Genomic DNA, 27,055 nt, shown 5'->3' with positions numbered 1-27,055 from the left:
CCAGGGCTGGTGTAGGTGTGTCAGCAGCAGGGACACCAGGGAAGGTGACGGTGTGGGAAGTACACCCATCCCCCACCCCCCTAAGCCTGACATGTCACGGGGCAAAGCTTAGTTTTAATAAACCATCTGAAAGCTGACTCCTTAACCCCCAAACAATGAAAATAATGCTTTCACCCCTAAATCTGGTACACTAGACCTTTTTTTTTTTAAATGAAGACTCTCTTATGGTCTGAATCCATCAAGGCAGAATTTTCACTCCTGCTAAGCAGAAACTATGTGAGTTAACAGGTTCTTAAGGAGGACTTGTCTAGAAAGAGACTTGGCAAATACAGGGAAATAGTATGTACCACCCCTCAGCCCACTGCCACCACCACACGCGCGCGTGCGCACACACACACACACGCCTCTGTCTTGCCAATTCTGACTCCCTAAGACCTGTACGAAGCCACGGGGCTTGGCACGCATTTCAGGGAAAGGGAGTGTTCTCGGTCTTCACCCAGGCGCCCAGAGCAGCATGGCCCTGCACGCCCTCAGCCAGGTGGCGATGGCTCGTCCTCTGTCAGCAGACCTGCGACAAGAGCTACAAATGGTTCAAATTGAAACAAACAGTGACCAGTTTCTATGAAATGTTTTTATTGGTTTTGAAGGAGAAAGCAATACATCGTATTCAATACTGTACTTAACTTTGATGGCAGCGTGAGCACAGCCACTCACACCACACACACAGGAGAACCGAGGAGTGCTTACCTGACAATACTTCAAGTCAGAAGTTTCCAGCTAATTTAGAAAGCAGTAAAAAATGAATACAGAAGCCGGCACTACGGATTTACTCCAGGCAGACAGCCCTCTCCACTCCACACCCAGGCAGGCGGGGGTCCCTGCCATCTAGAGCGTGCGCCTCTTAGAAGCCCAACGTCACCCAATGGGCGTTCCAGGTGAGAACCTGTGCCCGGATTCCCTCGGGAGTGATGGGGCGCCCTGGCCTGCGTCCAGTCCCGTCAGGGTCACAGGGGACGCACAAGATGGAATGTCCAATGTGACTGGTCTTCCTTCTGTGAATGAGGCCTCGAGGCACGGAGGGCGTCTGAGACCCGCGTCCCCAGGGGAGGAGCCCTGTCAGCTTGGCTGCTTACATGGACATCCCGAGTGGGAGAGACAGGCTGCTGGGTGAGGGAGACTCAGGCTTCCCAGGTGTCTTCTGAGATTATGCTGTCAGGTGGTTTTAGTGACACCGTGTGACAGAACACGACAACCTGGTATTTCTGATGGACAAGTCACACAAATATGCACGGATGAAAATGTCCCCAGGAGCTGAGCACGCTCTGTGCTCTGAGATGCCACATGGACACTCGGTGCGTGGGCTGAGGACAGACCGTGTGGACACGCTCTCCATGTGTCCCATCAGGAGTGCGGAGCTGCGAAAACATGCAGCACCGGCCAAGGGTCAGGTGCACGTGGAGTCCCTGGGTCAGGACATGGCTGAAGCACCCTCTAGTGCAAACCAGTGTTTGGGGAGAATCCCATGTCACCAAAATCTACTGGGCTTCCGAGTGTGGGAGGTGAGGGCACCTGTGATTTTCTACAGGAATAAAATGACTTTCCACACGTGGAGCTCTGGGTAGAGGTGGTCACTCCTGCAATACCCTCTCTGCCTGTACCCCTAAGCGCCTCTCCACACCCTCTCCCTGCTCACAGAGCAGGCCCCTTGCCCAGGCTGGGGGCTCCCCAGAGCGGGAGGCCCGCTCCATGGCGGGAGCATCTACTGGGTGTGTGAGCTCAGGCCAAGTGGCAGCCGTGGGCATAGCTGAGGAGGGAATCAAGGGCACACCCGCCAGGCTGGGGGCGGTGCCTGCTGGACAGCTGGCTGTTCTGCTGGGGGTGCCACTGCCACCTTCCAACCGGCCTGTGCTTTCAAGGGCTGCCCGGCAGAAGCCACCCCTGTGAGACGGGAGAAACGCTCCCACACCCGGCCCTGCAGACGTGCGCACACACGACACACGCACCAGGACACATGCATGACCTTCCAAACGTGCGCACTTACACACGACACACGAGCATCCGTACCCAGAGCGCGCCAAGTCACGCCATGAACACGTGAAGCAGCTCAGGTAGATAACCGGGCCTGGGGTCAAGGCTGTTTAGCTGGGAAGTGTATCAAATATACACAGGTATCAATGGCAGGTTACGGTATTGGGAGAATAAAAAGCATACGCTGAATGGGTTAGATTTAGGGCCTTACAGTGAGCTCGCTCAGGGGGCTCATGAGGTGGTGCCACAGTTTTGGGAGTGTGGATGGCTGATCCCTGAGTGTGTCGGGGTGCTCAGTGCCCATCGCGCTTAGCGGATCAGGCGAGAGGCCCCACCCCGCCGGCCTCGCTGGTCCCTGTGTCACCCTGGAAGTGTCCCGTCGGGCCCCCGCCTCTCCGCCAGCTGGGCGGCACCGTGACTCCAATGGAGGGTCTCCGCTCCCGTCCACTGCAAGGAACTCGTGCCGGCCTAGCCAGAGCCCAGCTCCCTGCACCCCTGCCAGGTGGGCTCCCACCCACGCCCCGTCCTGCTCGTCCCACAGCGGAGTCTCAGGGAAGCTCACACTGCGGCCCTTGCCGCGGGGGCAGTTTACTCTCGGTTAGGAGGAGGCTGGGAATCTCCCCCACCGCTCTGCGGGCACCTGCGTCCGTGTCGGCCGGGAGCCCTACGCTTCCGCTTACGCTACTTTCTCCACGCGAGCTCCTACACTGGCGACTGACCGGAGATTCTCCACGGGGCCCGCGAGACCAGCTTCTTCGTCTTCGGCCTCCAGGAGCACAGGATGGGGATCCGAGGAGCAGGCCGGCGCACTTCACGGAGCCGCTTGCCAAGAACCTCCACCAAGGTTCCTGCTGCCACCGTTAGGTGGCATCTCTTACCCCCCGCGGAGTGTGGGAGGGGACACCCTGGAGTACTTGACTTTTAAAATGTATCTGGCATGGAGATAACTTAACGCAGCATGCCAGTGGACACCCGACCCCGCAACCGCAGATACTACCGATACTGTCTGGGGCCTGCTTCTGACACGCAGGGTCCAGCTGAGCCCAGCGTAAGCGTTAAGAGCGTGCTCCAGTCGGGACTGGAACGTGCGCGTGGTGGGAGCGGGGTGCAGACTCTGGTGGGAGCAGCCTTGCCGGGCCCCGCTACGGTTTAGGTGCAGTGGGTACAGCTTGTGGCTGTGGCAGGAGCACCTGCCAGGACAGGTACCGGGGCTGAGGATACGGAGGTGCCAGTCTGGGCAGTGGCAGCAATGGCCCAGTGTTCAGCCACTGCCTCTAGAACAAAGCGCTTTGTCAAAGAGCGTCACCGTGTGTCAGACACAGTACCTTCCAGGTGATCTCAATCCTTTGGGGACTTCGTGGCCAAGGAGATACTTCAGTTTGGGCACCTCCTGCCACCCGTGTAACTAGTCCCGTGCACTTCTGCTCAGCGGGTGAGAAAGAGCTGGCCCCTCAGACCAGGCTCCCCTTGGAATCATCCTCAACCCCTTGACAAGGCTGAGTTGGGTTTGTTTTTGTTTTGTCGTTTTAAAGACTAATCTGTGTAATCCTCCACAAGCACACCTCCTCAGGAACGAACAGCGCTGCCCTCCTGGGGACTCTGGGTCCCTCCTGGGACTCCCGGAAGCACGAGAGGAACCTGCCTGGCGTGAGCTCAGCCCTGAGCTGCCGGCAAAGCGCAAGCACCCACGAGCCACCATCACCTTCCTCGCAGCCTCCTCCTCTTCCCGGGCCCGAGGCCAGGACGGGCTGGCTGCTGGGGCCTTTCCCCTCTGCGTGTCACTTTCTAAGACAATCCATGCCAGCAACGAGGCTACTTATGGTGGCCCCCTCCCCCGCCGGACCCCAGAGGCCAAGTCCTATAGCTTGCCACGGCTCCCCCGCACTCGGAGCTCCCGCTGCTAGAAAGGCTGTGAGCAGCTCAGGAGGATGTGCACTGGCGGGAAAGGGACGTGTGGGATCAGGTGTGCCTTGTCACCACTCAGAAAACTGGTGCTTACCTGGTCCCTCAAAGGGCAAGAGTTTGGATGGGACAGGGTCCTTGGCACTCAGCGGGATCAGGTAGAGGTCCTTGACGTGCCTGCTGTTATTAGCTACGACACCGAAGCGGCCGCGGCTGCTAAAATAGGAGTAGAGAGAGATATAGGCCACCTCCTCCTCCTCGGTCGCGGGGTGGAAGCGGATGAGACACAGCTCCTGTGGCACAAAGAGGAGAGCGCGTTGGCCGGCGGTCACCAGAGAGGGCATCCGTGCTCTGCCTCTAAACCTCACCAGCAGTCTCACAGGAGAGGGATGAGAGGTCCCCGGATGTGGTTCCCACAGCCCCGCCGGCCCGCATGTCAGGACGGAGCGCTAGTGGGACACGGCGTCCCGAGCGGACTCAAACCCTGATCTTGGCAGGACTCTCCTTAAGCTCATGCCTATTCACACCCCACGTCCTTGAAACAGCCCCTCGTGGTGTTCTCGCACCGACGCATCGTCTGCCGTGGTGCTGGCCTGGAGCAGCGTCTGGGCGGACTGTGAGGACGGAGGTCTTGGTCTTGACCACCTGGACGTGTGATCTACACGAGGGCCAGGAAGCCTCAAGGAACCCAGAGGGTCTGAGCCCCGTGTGGAGCTGAGGAGAACTGCAGCCTGTCCCCTGCTGCACGCCCAGCGGCAGCTATGCCTCAGGGGCTCGGAGGTCCCCGGCCAGGCACCGTAAAGCACCTGCTGGCTCCCTGGGCCACAGAAACAATGAGGAGACACGGTGCCTGTGTTTCTCACTGACCCCGAAGAGCACACAGTAGTAAAACAAATTATAATAAAACTGCCACCTGTGTATCACCCACACCCCGTTATCCAGCTATAAACATAGTTTAAACGTTTACCTGGCAACATTTAATAACTCATAGGCTGACATTTTGAGTACGAACCCATCAAGATGAAAAGTGAAAGAGGCAAGAGTCGCATTGGAACGCACACCTTCCTCCACAGGTGCAGAGATTAGACTAAAGCAGGTACCTTAGACACGGAAGATTTGAGCTTGCCGACATAATCCCACACCGTGCGCGGTGCAATCCTTCCGCCAATGTGAATTGTGTCCGGCAGGTCCTAGACAAAGCATACCCGGAGTGAATGACCAGTAAAAACAGTACTTGGAGACACTGATGCAGTGACTTCGAGGCATCCAGCTACCTGAGACTCAGGAAAACAAATTCTTCTAAAAAAAATGGGCATAATGGTATTAAATGTTGCCTGGTTAACATCCAGGATTATGAGTCACCAAACCTAAGCGTGGTATGATGGCCTCCTGCCAAACAGGATTACGTTTTACAAAACTTTTGGGTCATCTTTCATGAACATACAAGCATGGCAAGGAGCTACGATCCAGAGTGACTTACTAGACCAGTTGTTGAGGTCGTAAATACTAGCGCTGTTTACATGAACTCTGGAAAAGCAAAGAGCTGTCGTGTGTCACTACATGCCACCAGTCACCTGTGCCAGACCACACCTTCAGCTGGGAGTGCACACCCTGGGTAAATGCCCTCACCACACCGAGGGAGGAAGGCGCTGGCAGCTGTGTCGGAAATGCTGGGACGCCCAACTGCTCATCTCAATGTCTCCCACCATCCACACGGCTTGACCTGCTGACTCGTGACAGCAGGCTCTCCTGTGCCTTCTGGGCGCTTATGCGTCCGGCCACGCTGCTGGAAGGCTAGTACACAGGACTACCTGGGCTCAGGGCGTCTATGGAAGACGTGCGCACACACTCGCTCTCTCCCTCTCTCCCTCTCCCGGTTCTAACCTCACTGAGATAGTCACAGCACCCTGAGACGGGATATGCCTTAGTGACAAATTTCGCTACACTCTGCATGTTAATAAATCCTTTCCAGATGGTGTTGAGTCGAGACAAAAAGAGGGTTGTATCTCCTTCCGGAGGGGACCTTGACTCGGAGAGGCTGTAAAACAAAAATCAGAAAAAGGAAATAAATCTTTCTGCACAAAGCATTTCCAAGTATGAAGCTCTTCTGCAATTATACCAGCAAGACTAAATTCATACAAGTTTTGGTAGTTTTTTCAAATTAAGTACTTGAACCATGGTGTATTCTGGTCAAGAAAAAATAAACCGAAGAGGCAACAAACCTGAATGACCACAAGGTCACGTTTCAGGTTTCACGAGCTGTACGTTTAGAGTAATGAGCATGCAGGCTACCAGCCCTTCCAAGGCCCGTGCAGAATTACCCACGCACGGTTGTATACCAGGCACAGTGGTCAGAGCTGAATGATGGGATCCCTGCCCTCTGCTCCTTCTGTTAACCTACAAGGAGCGTGACTCATGGCTTGTTCAGACTACATGAGCAGAGCGCACCTGACGCGTGGTGACGGAGGAACTGGCAGGAGGTATCTGGGCTCAGGGGACGAAGATGGCTTTGCGAGGATGGACTTGGGCACCGTCACTGAGGTCACAGCAGGCTTTAGGACATCCTGTCGGGATTCTGCTGGGTGGGCACCATCAGGGCGGGCTCCTGCGGGGGCCGTGACTGAGCACGACCCGGCTGGTGCGGTCCTGGGGTCTCGGCCAGACACTGTGACCGTGGTGAGCACTGGGCCTCCACAGGTGGCCGGGCAGGAGGGGCCTTCCAGGGCAGAAGGCTCCGGGTGGCCGTCTCCTGGTGGCACAGGGAAATACTTTCTCTCCAAGTGCATGCGGGAAGCCGCGCCCTCCAGCTCCAGCTCAGAGGCACTCTCAGGCAGGGCTGCTGGCACCGTGTCGTCAGCCGAGCTGAGAACTGGCTCAGAGGGAGTGCTGTCATGCTTGGGTTTGGACTCTTCCTTCTTAGAAGCGGACAATTTTTGCTTTTTTGGAGCCGGTTCATCTTCTGAAGACGGAATCTGACCTGAAGAACATGGGGAAGGCCTTCGTGAGAAATCCCACACATTCGAGGGCATAGCCTGCCCTGTAAGTACATAATTTCTTATAACAATTAAAAAAAAGGTGGGGCAGGAGGGGCGCCTAGGTGGTTCAGTCAGTTAAGTGACCAACTTCAGCTCAGGTCATGATCTGTTTGTGAGGTCGTGCCCCGCATTGGGCTCTGTGCTGACAGCTCGGAGCCTGGAACCTGCTTTGGATTCTGTGTCTCCCTCGTCCTCTGCCCTCCCCCACTTGTGCTCTGTGTCTCTCAAAAATAAATAAATGAAAAAAAAAAAAAAGAGAGAGAATTTAAAAAAAAAGTCCCGTCATAAAGACAGAGGAGGACTAGTCTTTTAAATAGTGTACTATTTAAAGGTGGGTCAAGTGCAACCGCCATTAGAAGGATCACTGACTTGAAACAGAAGCCAGTGAAGCCTCAGTTCTGGAATCTCCTGTCACACACCATGCTCACCTGTACAGATCTTACAGTTCAGATCGAACAGGTGCGCCCGGTGCTGACCCGTCGTGTCCTTCAGCATGCTGCTGACAGCATCCAGCAGGGGTGCAGTGCTCTGCTCGGGGACCGCTCGCGCCGATTCCTGCTGCTCCTGTGGGCCGGGGAGGGGATGCCTGAGCCCTGCCCGTCCATCCCGCAGCAACAGCACAGGATGGCATGCGCGATGAAGGGCCATCAGGCACAGTGCCGGGCGATGCCCATACCCGGTCCTCCAGAGACAGATCGCTCTCCCCCAACCTCATACACCCCGGGAACCCTGAAGGCTTACGTCTGAATCGGACACGGGCGGAGAGTCCTCCATGTCGGGCACGGTTTCCTGTTTAACGGTGGTCTGTTTACTCTCACTGTGCAGCTTACTTCTGGGCTCCATCACCTGCCATGACAGGGACACAGAGCCTGAAACCTTGCTCTGGAGGGTCCGCCTGTGCCTCGCCCATTGGCCGTCCCCAGACACCCAGGACCCCTGGCGCCCAGCATCCCTCGCTGGCCGCCACTCACGGCTTTTGTTGGCCGCTCCCTCCACGTGGACAGCTCTTTAGACACCAGTTCTTCTGGCTTCATCCTCACAAGTTTGGCCAAAGAGATCTCCTCACGCAGAACACGATGGAAGAGCCCCTGTAAACAAACATCCTTCGTTCGGTTGTTCAAAGACGGGTCTGTGCCTGCTTCTGGGACACCAGGGGGGCAAGGGCAGAGCCCAGCAGCACAAGAGGTCCTGCCAGAGGCCCAGCGGCAACAGAATGAAGGACTGAGCACAGCAGGGGCCTGACCTCACCAGCAGCCCATGGGGGTAAATGCCAAGCTGTCCCCAGTGCAGAGTCAACGGGTCCAGGAAAACACTGGCACTAGTGGGCCTCAGGGCCCATGTGGCACCGATTCTGCTACAAAAGACTTCACAGAAAACAAAACCAACTCAAAAAGGTACAGGGTTAGGGGCGTCTCGGGGGGCTCAGTCGGCTGGGCGTCCAACTCTTAGTTTCTGCTCAGGTCATGATCTCATGGTTCATGACATCGAGCCCTAACTGGGCTCCGCACTCACAACATGAAGCCTTACTTGAGATTCTCTTTCTCTGCCCTTTGTCTACTCACGCTCTCTCTCGAAGTAAATAAACTTTAAAAAGAAAGTTAAAAAAAAAAAAGTACAGGGTTAGAAACAAAGTTGGGAAGAAATCACTTCTGCCATGGGGGGACTCCAGTGTGATGGGAAGTCTGAGTCTGAGTCTGCTCTGATCCTGAAGCTGTGGCGAGAACACGCGAGGAGACGGCACACCCAGGCGGGCGGGAGGGGAAAGCTCACCAGGTGAGTGGCCAGTACTTCCCACCGAGTCCCGTTTCAACCTCACCGAGGGACTCTGCCCCCCACGTGAAAGTAGCACCTGCCCAACGGGCAAGCACTGCGGGGCACGCTGAGGCCCGATTACGGCCCCAAGGACGCCCAAATCAGCAGGCTCACTCAACCCACGAAACAGTAACCAGGCAAAAAATGTTGTCTGAAGCCCAAATATGGAGATACCGACATCCCGAGATAAAATCTCAATGTTACTCTGGAGCCAATGGAACGATAGAAATTTTATAGCCGTGTTTAGAAAAGAACCATCTGGTAAAATGAGGAGGAACATCAGGGAACCAGTGAGAAGCCCCGCCCCTGCCCCCAGGTTAAGTCAGGGGAGGGAAGGACAAACGGGAATTCTGGGCGTCCTTCCAGTGTCCGCGTGCTGTGTCGAGCTTATCACTACGACGCGTGGCTAGAAGAGACCAGCGAGCGGGACATCACCAGCCACCTGCACACACCTGGTTTTTGGGGTCCTTGAGGTTGAACATGATGCTGCGGTATTTACTCTTGTAGCGGTTGTCTGTCACCTGGAACAAGTTGAACATCTCTTTCTCGATGTGGAGGGCGATTTTTCCTACTTCGTTTTCGGTCATGATTAGGTCATCGCTGTCGTTGACCCTAGGAGTAAGAATACAAGGGCCGCATAAGCCACCACCCGTGCATGGTTTCAAAGCACAGTAGTCATAAAACGACCACGGTGGATGCACTTCAACGGCAGGAAATCAAGTAGGGCAGCCCACCTTTTCCACAAAATCTCCTTCAGCGAGCGTCTTATATTCTGCCGTATTTGTGAATTTGGCTGGGACAGGGCAGGGCTCGAGGTCCCCAGGCGTCCTGGGGCTGGAGAAGCCACGGGAATGGAGGTGGCCGCTGGCTTCCTGAGGGCCCCCACCAACGCGGCAGAGCCGGGTAACTTTTTGGAAGCGGACACAGCAGCCCCAGGTGCCAGCCTGGCCTGCTTGGCACTGGGGGCGCTGCCCGGGGGAGCCGCCGAGAGCCACGGCCTCTTGGGGATGGTGCCCTTGAAGCCCGCTGGTGACTTCTTGCTGGCCACTTTGGCCGCTGCTGCATTTGCAAAGGGAGGAGACTTCTTCGGCAGGAGATTTCTGGGTGAAGGCTGTTTGCCACCTGCAGTGGAGCCTGGAGGAGCCACCTTCTTCGGCCCTGCGGCCACCACGCTCTTCTCCTCCACACGCCTGTCCTCCTTCATGGCTGCAAAAGAGACACGCACAAGGTTAGTGACGTGGGGGAGGGCAGCTGTGCGGTCCTGCGACTCAAAAAGCATGCTCACCCTTGAACTAGCAAAGCTCACCACATGTTACTGTGGGAGAGCATCTTAAAATAATTATTGAGCTCGTGAGCGTTAACAGTTAGGGGCTACCGGCAACATCTGTGAGCGACCATGCCGGGTCTTAGAAAATAACCCTTTGCTGTATTATTCCGTTAAGCCTTTCACTCCAAGCAACAAACCTGAGTTTCCAAAGGCTTAATTTAAATCATTAAGCTTAAAAACTAACAAACTTCTTGGGGCGCCTGGGTGGCTTAGTCGGTCGAGCGTCCGACTTTCGCTTGGGTCATGATCTCGCGGTTCGTGGGTTCAAGCCCCGCGTCGGGCTCTGTGCTGACTGCCAGCTCAGAGCCTGGAGCCTGTTTCAGTCTGTGACTCCCTCTCTCTGACCCTCCCCTGCTCACGCTGTCTCTCTCTCTCTCTCTCCTAGAAATAAATAAAACATTAAAAAAAAAAAAATAAAAAAAAAAACTAACAAACTTCTTGCAATCAGGAAAAGACTCAGAAGACTTTCACAAAGAATTCAAGTGTAATGTTTTTGTGAACCTGAGTGCAGAAAATCTTCCCAGGGCAGGTCAGACAGAGGCGTTCCCTGTAAACGCTTGTTCCCCGGCCCCGCTCCGGGGGCTGCATGCGGGTGCCCCCCACCCATCTGGACAACAGTCAGGGGCGAAGGAGAGCACCATGAGGGGGATTCTCGGCAAGGGGAAGGTCAGCCACTTGACGTGCAAAGAGCGAGAGGCGGTGTGACAGACGTCACCATGGACAGCCGTCTGCGTGTACCCATTATGGGGCAGGACACTAAGTTAGCACTTCTGATCCAAAGTAGGGCTGTAGTCAAAAGCTGCAACAATGCTGAAACTCCTTCACTTGCACAAAAATCTTTATGTGATGCCAGCACGTGGTGGTCAGGGAGACAGAGAAAGGACGTAAAGGACCGATGGTCTCGACGGAACCAGGCCATCAGAGTGAAGGTGTGAGGTAGGCGAGGGAGGCGGTTCTGGGCCAGGGAGCAGCGCGTGCAGCAAGGTCAGGGATGGACCCTGCTCGGTGCACCGCACAGTGACAGATGGGTCTGGAGGAGCTGAATGGCCAGGACAACAGCCCTCTGGTGGCCGCAGGTCCCAGGCCGTGTGGGCAGAGGGCCTGCGCTCTGCTCTCACTGCCTCGGTCCTGCAGCAGCTGGGGCTGGCAAGTGGGGTGGGGGGTGGGCAGTGGGAGCTGAAGGCCTGGGACCTCAACTCCTCCGCTTTATAAACAAAACTTCCAGATTCCACCACGGTTGCATCAACAGCGCTGCACGGATCCAAACCTTAGGACAGCCAGCCTCACGAGTACTTGGCCACTGGGTGTCAACTCGGACTCCAGCCTGTATTTTCACCTCACAGAGCCTCCGACCTCCGGCCTCCCACACACCCAGCCCAAGGCGGCCTGTGTACCACCCTGCCCCACCCGCTGTCACCCATGCCCGCTGCCACTGGCGGCCAACCCGGTAAAGGTCTTGTGCCCCTGAGAGCTGGACTTTTCAAGAAAGCACACTGAAGCAACATTGAAAGCAACAATGAGGTCTCGCAAAGTAAAAATGGGCACATAAGAGGGTCAAACGTTTCTCCAGTCTCCCACTGCATCAAGTTCACAGACCCTGGAGGTCATGGACCTCAGCATTCGGACACAGACTTTTTTACCAACTCCGATTTGGCCACAAGGTCCACCGTGCCTGGAGTGGGGGGCTGCTAGTTTGGGGTGAACGCAGGTGGATGGTCCTTTTTTTCTGCAGGAAGCAGGGGGCGGGGGGCGGGCAGCACAGCAAGGACAAGGGACGGGCGGCAAGGCCCCCGACACATGGGCCTCAAGCAGAGAAGGCAGCTGGCCCCCAGCAGCCACCCTGACAATGGAGGCCCAGAACTGGTTGCATCACTGCCTTTCACTAAAACTGTGCTGACAGAGTCAGGAGCACACTTACAAAGCTGGCCTAGGGCACTTCCAGCACCCCGGTAAGGCCAGTCGCATACAGGACACCTGTGTGACAGAGCCAAAAGCAAATCTCGTCGCTCGACATGTAAGCGGCTCCAGTTCATTTAAGGTGAAAAACTAGAACTCTCAAAACGCTGACTTCAGGGGGCCCTGGGAGGCTCACTCAGTTAAGCCTCTAACTTTGGCTCAGGGCATAATCTCATGGTTCGTGAGTTCGAGCCCTGTGTCAGGCTCTGTGCTGACAGCCTGGAGCCTGCTTCAGATTCTGGGTTTCCCTCTCTCTCGGGCCCTCCCCCACTTGCGGTCTCAGTCTCAAAAATAAACATAAAAAAGTTTTTAAAAATAAAAACGCTTACTCCAAAGCGTCCCTCTCAGGCAGAACCTGTGATCAATACTCCCACTTGTCCAACCCGTGTTTTCTCATTCAGGGAAAAGCCAAGTCAACATCTTTTTTGGGACATTCCCAATACGTGGGACTAAAGTGACCCATGACCCCAAAACGCTTTAGTGGTAAATGAACGAACACAATCTATTTAAAAAGCAGGGGATGCCTTTCCTTAACCACCATTCTATTTCATAGAAGTGGTTGGTACCTTTTTAGTCAACTTATTGCGCCCCCCCCCCCCCGGGCTTCAGGGAGTATATAAACATATACAAATTAGATAAATAGGCAAATTATTAGTACGATGTTCTGAAACTGACGGGCTCCCCTGGTGTGCTGGACACACCCACCTCCCACTCTGACGCGTTTACAACACGCCAACAGTTCTGTCTGGCAATCGCTGCAGACACCACTGCTTCTAGTCCCACTGCCAGGCGGGAGCGCGTCAGCTGCTGCCAGTGCAACCGACCCTGTAAAGCACTGGAATGTTCTCACAGTGAGAGAAACGCTATCATTTTTGAGTAGAGCTAAAATCAAGTTTGCAGATTCTTTTTCCAGACTCACTAAATCTATGATGCTATGTATAAATTTACAGAAGGGCCAGGAGGAATTGTGTAACCAACCAGAAAAACCTCATTCTAGAAAATCATGCAAAGGCAGCTTCAGGGGACCGTCGATTGGCCCCAAGCACCAACAGACTCTCTGGTCCGCATACGTGAGGTGGCCACACTTACCCGGAGCCCGCCCGTCAGGGTGTGCCCAGCCCGTGCCACCCTGGCAGCCAAGGCTCCCTTAGCACCCACACCCTGGGGGCTGCTCACAGGGAGGGAAGGGCCAGGCCAGGCAGGACTCAGGGAGCTCGCTGGGACCTTAGCAGCTAGAGGAGGAAGAGCCGCTGCTGGGGGCCAGGCTACTGTCCCAGAAGTAGTGGTTTCTGCCGGATGCGGCCGCCTGTTGGTAACAGATGAGCGCCTTCAGGTGAAGCCCAGCAGAGCGCACCCTGGGATCCGGCCCGGCTCAGCGCTGGGGGCCATGGTGGCCGCAGCCTCATCAGCCACTGGGTGGCACTGGTGGGCCTCAGCGGAGCTGGGAGCACAGGCTCCAGCAGAGGAAGTGGCAGTTGCCCAGGTGAAATACCGCCCGCACAGCCCAGCGGCCCCAGACGGCACCACTAGGGACTGCCCTTCGCGGGAACCGGTGACAAACCCTCAGTGTAGCTGCAAATTGCTCTAAAGCTTTTGTGTTTTGATCCTGCCCGAACCAGTTCCAGTTTACCCTAAAAATCCCCAGATGAAAGTCCGGCACACTCGCCTCGGGTGACCGGCTATAAAAGCCGAAGAAAGACAGTGAGTGTGCTTCATGGTGTGGGGCGGCTCCGTGGTGCAGGGGAGTCCCCCAAGGCCCCAAGCAAGAGACCACGTGTTCCCTGGCAGACCCGCCCACCGGCTCAGGATCTCAGCCCCTGCACCCCGCAGGGTCCCAGTTGTGCTCCTCAGTGGAGAGCTAGGCGGAAGCGGCTTGCTCCCTGCCCCGAGGTCCCCACCACGGAAGGGGAAGGCAAGGGAAGGCAAGGCACAGAGCTGGGCAGGCTGGGCAGCCCTGCGTTTCCCACCTCTGAGTGTGAAAAGTGATGTTAGCAGTAGCAAGACAAAACCATTTTGTTACTGTGTCTTTGCGTAAACACTTAAAAGTGAAATTTTTCTTCTAGAAGTACAATAAAGTACCAACTTGCTTCTCTATCAGAAAACATGTATCATCTAGGGCAAGTGTAAGCTGCTTGGACTAGACATCATCTTCAGGATGTCTTTATGTAGACCCCTAAACTGTCATGGTCAGGCTTCACAAAGCTTTTCTAGGCCTTCCTCTTATTGATGCCCCATATTCGAGTGACTTCCGCCTTAACAGAGAGGCGTGCATAACTCTCCGTAAAAAAAAAACTTGTAGAAAACCAGGTGTACGCTTGGAAGCAAGTCTCCCTCCCACATTTTCTCTCATTTTAAGTGTCACGTACAGCACTCTGAAAACCAACCCCAGAACTCGTGCATGTTGGGTGGGTCATCTATAAAAGAACCAGTGACTGTCCTTCCACATGAGCCACGTGGAAGAGACGGATCAAGGCCTTGAGGGGAAATGGGCACTTCACCCTTCCTGAGGATACAGCTGCCAGCCGGGGGGTGGCCTGTGGCCAGGGCGGGACTGGACACAGGGCCTGAGGCTGACGGAGAGTCAGGTCTGTGAACTGCCTGACAGGCGTACCACAGCTCCCATGAAGTGAGATTGTAGCCACATGCTCGGTACCCAGATGGTTTACTAGCTCACCCCACACACTAGGGGCCTGGGGCACATTAGGAGAGCCTGCGGACCCTTGTCTGTCCGTCCCTTGTCCCAAAGGGCCCCAGTGAGCAGAAGCCCCCAGGCTGCTGGCTCCACGAAGACCAGAGTCGGGGCCCTGCGGTGGTTACCTCTGCGTGCTCCCAGCCGAGCTTCTCCAGGCTCTCACCACTAGCAGAGGGCCCAGCCTTCTCAGCAAAGCTGCTTGGGTTTACAGGAGCCAATACGGCCGTGTCCATGGGGCTGCATCACGCACACAAGGTCACCAGCGTTCTAGCTTTATGCAGACGGCCCTGAAACCTGTGCGCCATGCTGGGCTCTGGGACACCGACGCCTGCTGGGGGCCCCCTGCAGCCTTGGTCTTTATGTATCTGCAGCTTCCCAGAGTCATGAGGGCCTCACTGGAGGGCAGCTGGTGCTGAGTGAGGCCAAGCCTGCTGGAAACTTCCAGCACCCCCCCGGGGCTGCAGCACCACTATTCGTGGCAGCACTGGGAGTTCCGGGGTTTCCTCTCAAGTGTTAAAGTTGATGAACATGTGAAACTTTTCACTGACCTTTTCTGAAGATACATTTTCCTAAGCATGTAAAAAGCTTAAAATACCAAAAGAGTATCTATCATCTGAGATCTAACGAAATTCCAGCTGTACGGGTAGCATTAAAGGGTTGTTGAGCTAAATCCTTTATCAGTACGAGTTTTGGTTTCTCCTCCTCCTCCTCCTCCTCCAGTTTCTCCAACTGGAGGGAGAAAATTGGTTCAGATATACCAGGTCTGATTTGTCCCCAACCACATTTTATTGCCAACGGGCATTCTGGAACAAATAATGGCTCTTCAACTGGTAGAACCCAGGACCACCCACACCCAAGGATTTGCGCTTCTACATCATATTCCTGGTCCTAGTATCCCCACGTTAAGGGAGCTTAAGGGCTCCTGAAGTGTGCCCCTGGAGCCCACACCCCTAGTGATCCTCACGAAAATCCATGTTCTCCTTGATCCATTTCATAAGCAGGTGGACACTGTGGAGTGCCCAGGCACTCAGAGGAGACGCTGCTGTCTGCGGGAGCGGTTTTAAGAAATCTGAATTTGGTTGGAGAGGTTGTTAGGGGTTTCTACTCTACTTCCAAAGCTAGATGAAACTGCAGAAATGCCATTTTCCAGCCAACATCTGTCCAAAACCCCAGTGTTTGAAGTCTCCTAATGAGCCCATTTAGGGGATCTGAGATACCAGGAATGGTGCATATGAACATCAGAATTCCACTTCCAAACTCCAGTAGGTCGGGCATCTCAGAAAACAGTTTTCAGCCCTCTTTCTGCCGTGACGGTAATCAGCGGCTGACCCAGCAACGCACAAGAACAGAAAAATTAAGGTCAAAATGAAATCAAAACAAAAAGTATCACTATTTGGGGGAAGACATAAAGTGGTATTGCTTTTAGAAGTTAAAGAAACCACACAGGAATCCTCAAAAACAAAAAAAAACAAACAAAAAAACCAGCCAGAGAAGCAACTGGACGTGAATCGCATCAGCCCTGCTGATATTTTTGTGGGGGAAGCAGGAAGCGCGTTGGAGTCCGGGCCTGTCTGCCGGGAGGCGCCCCGCACGGGTGTTCATCAACAGCCGCCCCACAGCCACAAGCCCCAGTCAGCACCAGCCACCTGGGAAGGAGAGGGAAGCCGAGGGCACCTCCAGGGGCAGGCGTCCTTCCCTCAGCAGTAGGCATGGTGGGCTGTGTGGCGATCTACCCACAGACTTGACACGCACCCAGGTCGACGTGGGAACACCTCTTCCTAACCACTGTCCCAACCCCAGCTGAAGCCCAACCCAGGAAAGTGCACTCTGCAGCCAGCCAGAAAGGAAGGCGGGGGTCCCTGTGGGAACACAGGGTTCTGCTGTGTGCGTGCGCGCTGCACTGCCTGCGACCCCAACTGTGAGGTGATGGCTTGGGGGAGAGAGGCAGACCCATAACTACTACTCACCGAGACTGAAGTCACATATTTTACCAACGACCGGAAGATGACATTTCTGGGATAACAAAAAAGGATCAGAAGCAACTAGCTCAAAACTGTGTCCCTTAGGCATTCCATAAATTGTGGCTATCCATCAGCTCTGATTCTGAGACGCGAGTGTGCTGAGAAAGGCCAGCAGTCACTCGTCTGTGCTGTCAGCTGGGCAGCCTGCCTCGGGGAGGGCTGATATGCAGAAGCAGCGGGCAGAGAAGCAGAGGGGCAGAGGTGAGAGGGGACACAGAAGCAGGAAGCAGGCAGAGGCGAGGGACAGAGACACAGGTCTCCTCCCAGCACCCCCCCCCCCCCCCCCCATGTGTACTGGGAGCCTCACGGAAGCTTTCCAGGTCTGGTGGACAGATGAGCTACACAGCAGCCAGGCACTCAGGGTTTCTGGGGTGACCCCTGGTTTTCTTTTCCTGTCATGTGCCTATGACCAACCCTGAGCACTGCAGCACAGTGTTCCGAAGTGACTGTCCCACCCCCACCCCCCAGAATTCATCCGTGATGCTGCGCGATGCATATTTGCAGGAATGTGCGTGACCCATGAGAAGTGCTACTGTGTTGAAGATCTGAGACGTGTCGTTAGCACCGGAGTTCTTAGCTCAAACAACCTGAGGTGTGTCAGAGACTCCTCGTAATACGGCAATCAACTGGTTAATCCTGTAATTTAACAGCTCACTCCTGAGCCCCCCATCTAGTACTGCCTTGTAACTCTCAGGGCTACTTAGCTCTCAGGACTAGCCATTACCCGTTCCCAGCCACAGGGGCTCTAGCAGGGGCCTGCAGGGGCCCCCAGGAGAACGCAGCACACGTCTACACTCCTGGAATTTAAGACTACTCAGCTCTTTGGAATTTTTGTGAAGGACACAAAACAATATAAATGAACATATATTAAAATAGAATGAAAACAGTCTTAATAATGGAGTAAAATGTGCCCTATGAATCAACTTAAATTTCCAGAACTTAATTTTGGAGTGCTTGGCTGAGAAACAAGAATGGGCAGAAAAGACCCAGCCGCCTGCTCTGGCCTTGGGTGCCATGTGGCCACCGGGCCTGTCCGGGCTGAAGGCCTGACCCAACGGGGCAAGCCCCCGAGACGAGTCAGGGCATCGGGTTGGGCTGCAACCCACCCCCCCCCACTTCCCGCTGGGGACACTGCTCCAAGGGTCAGGCTGTCACACACACTTACCTTGGAGCATATGGAGCAGCAATAAACAGTCTTCAAATCTTGAATGTGTTTGTGTGTGTGTGTGTGTGTATAGTATCTGAGTTGGACGTGAAAAGAATTCCTGTTGGATCATAAGTGACTAACTCCTGAGAGCCGTACTTCAGCTGAGCGCCTGCAGAGGTGGCCCCGCGCCAGCGAAGCAAGGCCTCCCCACGCCGAAGGCAAAGAAGGCCGCAGCCCCTAAGCTGGCAGGGTCTGAGTGCCAGGAGCGCGGCTCCTCGGTGACACCTTGCTGGACACCCCAGGTACTTACCAGAGCCCGACAATGAAAATCAAAGAGATTAAAGACATCGCTCGCCAGGTGAAACTAAGTTTAGCAATGAGGTTTGCACAGCTTTTGGAGGATTGTACTGACAGGTTTGCACTGAGGAGGTGCACAGGGCTGGAGGAATCTCGGACTCAGATCTGCTCCCGTCTTTGAAGGTACACCATTAAATGCGGCTAAAGCTCCTAGTTCTGGACAGGCCCAAGTGCCGGCTGTCCAGAGAGACCGGGAAGGGTCCAGGCGCTACCCCTAGGTGATACATACATTTATACAACAGTGGCGGCCAGGGGGCAGCAGTCTGTTCTGGCTTGACCGCATTGTAATTGTGGTCGCTGGCCCAGGACGGTGTGCCTTCAGAGGTCGCTTCCTTCACGAACACCTCGCTCCTTGAAAGAGCCACTGTCGCCTTCTTCACTAGGTTTTCTTTCTTGTCTGGAGCTGGTCTCTTGTGCACAGAAGAGATTCTAATGCCTGCCTGGATAACCAGCAAAACCTCAATCACTACGGAGGTCAGAGAAGAGCCTTCGCTCGCCACGCTTTGCGACGAAAGGCAGGATACGCTCTACGGTTGGGGTCATTTGAAGCCCTTCAGCACCGAGTGACGCGAAGGCCCCTGGGAAGTGACGGACATGAACGAGGACCTGGGTGACAATGTGCCGGGTGAGCCCTGTGGACACCGGGACCATGGAAGAAAGCAGTGTCCCGCCTTGTCTGCCAGGCACTCAGTGTTGTCGCCACGGCCCTCCACATGGCAGCGAGTGTTGGTCTGGGGAGCCGGGGATTCAAAATCACCAGCCTTAAAAACCAAGCCATCTAAAGGCCAAGCAGCATTTAAAAACAGCACCCCTGACACCCTGCTTGTCACAAATGTAACAGGGACTGAAACAGCCAAGCCAAGCTGAGCTCAAACTCCAGGCAAGGGCTTCCTGGTAAAATAAGCGCCTGCAACCCTAAAGCAGCCGGAGTCCTTCCCAGGTCACAGGCAGCGCAGAACAGTTCCCCGCGGCAGGTCTGCAAGCACGGTCCAGTCTGGCTGCAGGGTCCCCACGCCCCCCTCGCTGCATGTGAACACAAGGTGCACGCACACTCCGATGGTGTCCAGCTCTTCTCCTGTGTGGTGTGACGCCCTCGCCGCCAAGAAGGCAGACAGAATGGCAGACATGCACATTCAAGACTCTGACGGGAGCACTGTGGAGGGCTGTGGCCCAGCCAGGCCACACAGCCGACCGGCGGCACCCGCCTGCCACGCGCTTCTCACGTCAACGACTCACAGGGCTGGTCTCGGTCAACTTACCTGAATGCTGCATTTTGGAAGAATGAGCTTTTCTGGCTTCGTCTTGGTCTTTTCTTTAGGTTTTGGTTTTTGCTCTTTACCCGCACTTAGAGATTTCATAGTAGCCGCGGCGTGTTTCAGAATACAGTCGCTGCTGCAGTAAACCGAGTCCGGCTGCGCCACGTTAGAGCACCCGGGGCCGATACACTTGGAAGCACCTGGAGCCTCTACCACCTGTGGGACAAAACACGTGGCTTCAGCGTCCTTACCAATTTTAGTGGTTACAGCACTTCGTGAAAGGTCTATTTATCAACATTGCTATTCTTAACAAAGACGCTAACTACATCTCTGTTAAGAATGAGAACACGTCTGTTTACCCAAAGCGTGCGAACTATCCACCCTCACGGCTGGGCGCTCACAGTAACTACCCCTCACGCCACCCGTGACAGGCAGGACTTGAAGGGGACCGATGGACTCTGCCCTGGCACACAGCCTCTGTGGACCTTGAAACACAGTGGGATTTTACACCCATCATCAGGATCCATTACAGGGCAAAAAGGAAGAGACTGCGGATGTACTTGAGGTCCCAAAGGAGACTCTTCTGGAAGACTGAAAGGGTCTGGCTTCATCAAGTGAAAACCTTAAAAAAGGGACTGGGCCTTGCAGCAGAGAGATGACCCTACTGCTGGTTTTCAAACAGCAAGTGGCCCCGTGAGGGAGCCCTGTGGCCTGGCCCTGAGGGCGAGGCTGCCGGGTAGCAGGCACGACTTTAGTACCCTTGTGCCGCAGACGCTGCACAGGGCACATTTAGACACAAAACCGCTGGAGCCTTTCAGAGGTGGGTCTCTCCCCAGCCGAGCCTCTGACGGGGCCCCGGCGTGCAGTCTCTTACCATCTGTGCAGAGGCTGCTGACCCACAGAAACTGAGCTAATAAACGGTGCTGTGCGAGGCCAAGACGACTGTGGTCACTCGCCAGGCAAGCACGAGGGACCTCACCTCCCACGAGACCTGACCCTGCACTTCTCTTAACATCTGCCCAAGTGTGGGGGTTGCTTTTGGTGCTCAAGACTAAAATACACACGAGCCTGCCCCTCAGATGTACCTGAGCAAAATCTTATTTCTCCAACTACGTATCCTGAGATGGTTTTTCTTCCACAGAATCCAAGTTTAACAAGAATAAAACTAAGCTTTTATAACCCCAAACAGATCAATAGTAAAAACATGATATTAAAGCGACTTTTTTTAAGGGGAATGTGCTCACGAGGGCCTGTGACAGTGCTCACCAGCAGAAGACAAAGACATGTGAGAGACAGGACAAAGAGCCATGGTCCCTTAGAGACCTAAAAGCCAGCTAGGGAGGAGCAAGTAGCAGAGCAGGAAACCGGAGCCGGCAGGAGCACAAGGGACCACCTGCGACCACTACGGCGCATCAGGCCAGAAGGGACTTCACCCCCCTCCCACCCAGGGTGCCTCAGATCGCCAGCGCTGCCCCTGGCATCTCGCAAGAGCACCAGGCCTCTCAGCATGCCGGGGTCGGGTGACATGGGTGCACGTTGCCTTCAGAACCCAAAAGAATTGCGTTAAAGTGTATGTGAGGACGGAGATTCCAGAAAGAATACTTAAGGAAAAACTGACTCTAAATTATTTTTATTTTTTTATTTTAGAGAGAGTGTGCCAGTCAGGGAGAAGGACAGAGAAAGAGACAGAATTTCAAGTGGGTTCCACCCCACGACCCTGGAATCATGACCTGCAATCAAGCATTGGATGCTCAATAGACTGAGTCACTCAGGCACCCCCAAAAAACCGAACTTTATAAATAAGCCTGTCTAAGGAAAACGTTAAGTCGATAATAACGGTATAGGAGACAGACATGACTTAAATAAAAGGTCCCCCATGGCGTCCTGCAGGGGCGTGGAGTGTGGGAGGCCCATGAACCAAAGTACAGAGAACTGCCTTCCAGCAGAGCCCAGCCCATGGCAGACACAGTGCTGTCTGCAGGGAAAATCCTAACCTGCTCTAAGGGAAAGAATCTCTCTGAGTTCTGACCCTGCTCCCTCTGTGGATGGGAACCTGCGATCTACCGGGTCACCCCTTGCACTGGCCTCGCACACCAAGTACTTACGGGCTGGAATATCTTAAGCTTTTTCTTGCTGCTGGGGTTTGCAGCTTTCTCAATTCTGCCCTTTATTCCTTGGTCTTCACTGGACTTCTGCTCCACCGTCCCCATGCTGGTGCAGTCCGTACCATCCCCATCAGCGGGCCCGCACCCAGCCTCCTGCTGCTCTGCGCCCTCGGGCCCCACATCGTCCTGCGCCTGCAAGATGGTGCAGTGCGGGCAGATGTAGTCCTCGCCGTTCCGCTCCAGGAGCCTCCCCCGAGCCTCAGAAATACCCACACAGTCGCCGTGGAACCACTCTTCACATCGGTCACAGCAGATCATGAACCTAAAATTATACAATAATGGCATCAGGAGCAGAAAACATGATCAACACTCAATTTTCGGCCCACTAAGAAAAAAATGAATTGGTTTTAACACCCTATTATCAAAAAAAGCAAAATACAGAGAAGTAGAGAAAAAAAGAACGACCGTCCTTGATTTTATTACTATTCAAACAAATGTGCATCTTTTTGTTGCAGGCGGACGGGAGGGGGTGCTCTGGAAGTGAGCTGCAGGCCTCACGAGCTCCAGCCCACAGACCACACTCGTTCCCTGGAGAGGGTGCGCTCCCACCTCCCACCCAGCTGCCCGGCGCCCGCCACAGCCTGTTCCTGCACCGCGTCCAGAACAGCGCAGGGCAGCGCTGTGCAAGGGGTGTCCCCCGCAACAGGAGCATCCCAGGCTGTGCCACCTCACGAGCAGGGCAGGCGGCCGCCCTCACCTACCTGTTGTTGTGCGGCTGACGACATATGCAGTACAGGGCGTTAGGCTCGTAGGCCTCACACTCGGGCCTCTGCCGGCCTGCGTCCCTGCTGTCTCCGCCTTCCGTTCCCTGAGCCGCCTTCCCTTCCGGCTCCCTCTCTCTGCCGTCGTTCTCGGCCTGCGACACGGCACCCTGCTCGGCCTCGGGCTCCTGCGCGTGGGGCGGCGCACTCTCCGTGGCAGCGGCCCCCTCTCCATCCACAGTCTGCGTGGGACCCTGCTCCCGGCGCTTCCTCCGCAAGCGGCTCTGGAGGCTCCTGGGGGGCCTGTCGGCCGCCGCCTGCTCCCGCTGTCTTCGCAGGCGGTTCTGAAGTTCCTTCAAAGTCAGCCCGTCGCTGTCACTGTCAGAGGTGTCGTCCTCGCCCTCACCCCCTTTGGCCTTGGCAGAGGTGGCCGGTCGCTCCTTGTCACTCGCGGAGCCTGCCGTGGGCCCGCCCTTCCCCTCTGACGTGCTCTCCACACTCCCTTCCGAAGCCGTCTCCACGTCCGTGACAGGACAGGACGCTGGCTCACTGGAGTCCTCAAGGGAGACGGGCGCATTCTTCCTTCCTCTCCTCCGGACCGTCGTAAGGAACTCCTCCACCCGCTCGGTCCGCTTGGGCTGCCTCCCGCTGCGCCGCAAGGACAGACCCTGCTGGGGCTGCTGCTCCGGGGCGTCCGCCTCGGCGTCCCCAGCGCCCTCCCGCTTGGCGATGGTGGTTCTTCGGAAGCCCCACGTTTTCCTGAATTCTTTGCTGGTGGGTTTGATGGTCTTGGGCACCTCCTCATTGCTCGGGTCCCCTTTCTCATCCATATCTAACGGTGAAACAAACCAAACCATGAGCAATGTTAATGAGGCAATAGCTCTTGACAAACGACCAACGATCCTAGAGCTGAAAGCACACAGCCTTTAATGTGCACCACGGAAGGAGCACGGACATGGGCGACCCAACAGTGTTCTACCTAGAGTAAAGGTGTCCTTTAAAACGAGTTATCTTTCTAGAAAAAATTTTATATTTTTTACTTATTTTTTCACTTCTTTTTAAAGTAAATTTTTGAGAGAAAGGAAGAGAGAGAGTGCGCACAGGGGATGGGCAGAGAGAGAGGAAAAAGAGAAACCCAAGCAGGCTCTGCCCTGTTGGCACAGAGCCCGATGAGGGGCTCAAACCCATGAACTGAAATCGTGACCTGAGCTGAAATCAAGAATCAGACGCTCAACTGACTGAGCCACCCAGGTACCCCTAACTTTATATTTGACTGAGAGAGTGCACGTGTGAGCAGGCGAAAGGCAGAGGGGGAGAGGGAAGGGGGGAAGGGGAAAAGGGGAGATGGGGAGAGGAGGAGAGAGAGGGGGAAGGTGGAGAGGGGGAGACAGAGAAAGGAGGAAGGGGAGAGGAGGGGGAGGGGAGGGGAGAGAGAGGCGTGAGAGAATTCTAAACAGGCTCCACTGTCAGCGGGCTCAATCCCTTGAACCACGAAATCATGACCGGCGCTGAGATCAAGAGTCAGATGCTTAACCAACTGTGCCACCAGGCGGCCCAAAATGAGTTATCTTGACCAAGGTTTCCTAAATAGGCGGTAATGGGGGATTTGAAGGGACCTGTGAAAGAAATTTTAACAGCTGCACATTTAATGTTTAGTGAAGAACTGCAGCCAGCAAGTCCAGACCGTCCCTTTGCCTCTCAGCCACTCGGCAGTATGGGCAGCGGGCCAGCACATGTGGCACAGGGCGAGAGCAGAGGAGGCCACAGAGCTGGAGGTGCCAGGCCAGCGTTCGGGGGACCCCCTGCCCCCCCAGCACAGCTACAGAACAATGCGCTGGCTCAAGGCCTAGCCACTTCTACCCTGCATTTTGGAGCCTTGAGATGCTATGTAAGACACCCGGCTACCCTGCTAGAGGGAAGGGCATGGAGGGGGTGTGGTGCCCATCCCCGCACCCCAAGCCTGCTGCAAGCCGAGTGTTCCCCTGCCCTGCCACCAGCCCGTGGATACTTTGTGGAGGTGAGGGTTGCACAGATAAGAAGCAACAGATAATTCAGACACTTTAGAGAATGGTGCCCAAGGCAACAGCTTCATGTGTACTTATTTTCTGCTCTTTTTAACTTTCCAGTAGATTATTAAAAGGTCATGCTTGTGAAAATTCTACTCGTTTCAAATAATAAAATCTGGGGGAAAAAAAAGCAGTATATACCTTGAGAAATTTTTTCCAAGCTGCTCAGGCTTCAAACACATTTAAATGCTACCACGGACTCAGATTTTATGCCATGTTCCATTGTAAGGGAAGGACTGCTATGGAATGAAAACCTTCAAAATACAAAATATACAAAATTCAAAACCAAACGCAACCAGATTCTTCACTCCCCACAAGGTGCTTCCCACTTTCCTGTCTAGGACTTGGCCAGCAGACTCCTGGCCAATCAGAAGCTTGTGGGAGTGACTGTGACATCAGCATGCATGCCCTCAAGGACCAGAGCACTTTTCTGGTCACCGAGATTTTGTGCAGGAAGAGCTCTCCTCAACAAAATACAACGTTCACACAACATCAAATCTATGCACTAATGAAGCGCCAATGTAAAGATAAAGGGGTGGGGGCAGCCAATTCTCAGCATGTGGCTGGTCATTTCTATGAACACCTTAGGGCTAAAGTTTACAATATTTCAAACAAATGCAAATGTGACACAGTGTCAGTTTCTTCACATAAAATGCCACCCAGCCTGAAACCTATTAAGTGAAAATGTGTTGCTAACGTTTAGCACTATTAAAACTTTACCTGCCCCAACACTGAAAGCTTGGGACACTTTTTCTGGAGGTCCAAGCACCTGGCGGATGGAATTGCTTGGTCCAAGTAAACTGCTAGGCCTCGAACACTGCTGTTGTCAGTCAAGGTTCACAAGTAACAATGAAGATTATCTCGAGAAAATTCCCCCGGAGTAAGCTCCTAAAATAAAACAGGAAAATAGACGTAAGTGATTAGGAAAAAAAAAACCCAAAAACTCAACTCTCCAAGTAATCAGATTTGTGTGGGATCGTGTGACCACAAAGACACGCTGGGAGTCAAAAAAGGAAGAAGAAACTGTCCTGTTCCTTAAGAACTTTTAACGAAGGGAAAACCCGGTGCTCAGGCCGGCCCCCGAGGGAAGGGCCCAGGGAGGCCGGGAGGAAGCCGCAGGGACAGTGCAGAGGCCTCGACAGGACCAGGACGGAGGTTTCAAAATCAGTCGCTGGTTATCGGCTGCTTTCCAATCACTACCTCACTTCGAGGTGGACCCAGCTCAGTAAACCCAACAAGGAAAGAAACATAAAACACGAAAAACAGCACCAAACCATATGTGAAGAGAAGCACTTAAAAATCTCAACACTATAGCCTCGCCGTCGTCTCAGCGAAAAGGCGCAAGGAAAACTTTAGAAGACTTTTATAGTTACTTCACATGGACGCGCGTGGTTCAGCTTTTCTACGTGAATTTAAAAGCTCACTCCCCCCTATATTCGCCTCTTGCGAAAGGCTGGACCAGCTACAGTGCACCCTGATCCAACAAGCCCCCCCCAAGTCCCGAGGTGACCTCCCCACGCACTTCCCGCTCTACCAGGGGAGCCCCCTCCCTGCGGGGCCATACCTCGGCAGCACCTCCGCACTGTAATTCCGGCCCCTGCTGGTCTCCTTAGTGACCCCACAACAACCAACATTCTGATGCTTCTCTTTTTAAAGAGACAGCGCCTGCTCCCGGCCCCCCCCCCCCCCCCCCCCCCCCCCCCCCCCCCCCCCCCCCCCCCCCCCCCCCCCCCCCCCCCCCCGCAAGGAGCCCAGTCCGCCTGTGTGGCCACCAAATCTCTCAAATGTGATGAATGCATCTCAAATAGAGGCTTTGCTCCTCAGAAAAACTTTACTTCGCTATTTCACAGCACTGAGCGTCTAGAGAAGCAAAGAAATTAAAATGCTCTTAGGAATGAAAATTTTAAATTTACTTCAATCTGAAAAATAAAGATTCCTGGATTTGAGTTCTGAAGAATTAAAAAAGGAAAATCTAGTTATTTCTGTGAGTGGGATGAGATGCAGTATATTCGGATTAGGTCAGAGCATTTTGGATATTCTTGACTTTTTTTTTTTAAATATTTTTATTTATTTCTAGGAGAGAGAGACAGCATGAGCAGGGGAGGGTCAGAGAGACAGGGAGACACAGACTCTGAAACAGGCTCCAGGCCCTGAGCTGGCAGTCAGCACAGAGCCCGACGCGGGGCCCGAACCCACGAACTGCGAGATCATGACCTAAGCGAAAGTCGGACGCTTAACCGACTAAGCCACCCAGGCGCCCCTGGATATTCTTGACTTTGTATTTACCTTTGCAATATTAATTTTGTAAAAATTTCCTCAGCCCAGAAACTCTACTATAAAACTGCAGCCCAGTGAAAGGAGAAGAAACCGTGTTGAGCTTGGACGCGGGTGTAAGAGCACGCCCAGGAGCCCGCAGCCGCAGGGAGATGACCGGAAGTCACCTTTCTTCTGGGCTGCCTGGCGGACCGCCCCCACCATGGTGTGCATGAGCAAACGGCCGGGAAGCAAGAACTGGCAGCTCTCAGAGCCCCTTTATTCTCCTCAAAGCTGAGGGCCCCAAAGAGCTTGTTTCCAACACGAAAAGGGAGAA

At 54.4% G+C, this 27,055-nt stretch overlaps 1 protein-coding gene across 5 annotated transcripts in view; it reads right to left on the bottom strand.

Annotated features, from left to right (window-relative positions):
* The window catches only part of DIDO1 (death inducer-obliterator 1), a 50,295-nt gene that overhangs the window by 7,577 nt on the left and 15,663 nt on the right, over nt 1-27,055 (bottom strand). For 3 of the 5 annotated variants that reach the window (XM_039236953.1, XM_039236952.1, XM_039236954.1), the window contains exons 2-16: nt 25,186-25,353; nt 24,607-24,719; nt 22,400-23,231; nt 21,639-21,960; nt 19,537-19,749; nt 18,507-18,717; nt 9,512-9,983; nt 9,230-9,389; nt 7,937-8,053; nt 7,707-7,811; nt 7,394-7,529; nt 6,379-6,907; nt 5,815-5,968; nt 5,031-5,120; nt 4,028-4,223 (exon numbers count right to left, since the gene is read on the bottom strand). In XM_039236953.1, coding sequence (XP_039092884.1) covers nt 4,028-4,223; nt 5,031-5,120; nt 5,815-5,968; nt 6,379-6,907; nt 7,394-7,529; nt 7,707-7,811; nt 7,937-8,053; nt 9,230-9,389; nt 9,512-9,983; nt 18,507-18,717; nt 19,537-19,749; nt 21,639-21,960; nt 22,400-23,229 — 3,535 coding nt within the window. In that variant the 5' untranslated portion in view covers nt 23,230-23,231; nt 24,607-24,719; nt 25,186-25,353. Of the gene's footprint in view, nt 1-4,027; nt 4,224-5,030; nt 5,121-5,814; nt 5,969-6,378; nt 6,908-7,393; nt 7,530-7,706; nt 7,812-7,936; nt 8,054-9,229; nt 9,390-9,511; nt 9,984-18,506; nt 18,718-19,536; nt 19,750-21,638; nt 21,961-22,399; nt 23,232-24,606; nt 24,720-25,185; nt 25,354-25,838; nt 25,867-26,029; nt 26,041-27,055 lie in introns of those variants that run through there. The other 2 variants (XM_039236957.1, XM_039236955.1) reach the window with 2 other exon arrangements.

This window comes from Hyaena hyaena, unplaced genomic scaffold (genome assembly GCF_003009895.1).
Source record: "Hyaena hyaena isolate Hyena2069 unplaced genomic scaffold, ASM300989v1 scaffold_118, whole genome shotgun sequence".
Classification (NCBI taxonomy): domain Eukaryota; kingdom Metazoa; phylum Chordata; class Mammalia; order Carnivora; family Hyaenidae; genus Hyaena; species Hyaena hyaena.
Note: the sequence above shows the minus strand (reverse complement) of the source record. Positions and strands in the feature narration are given on the sequence as shown.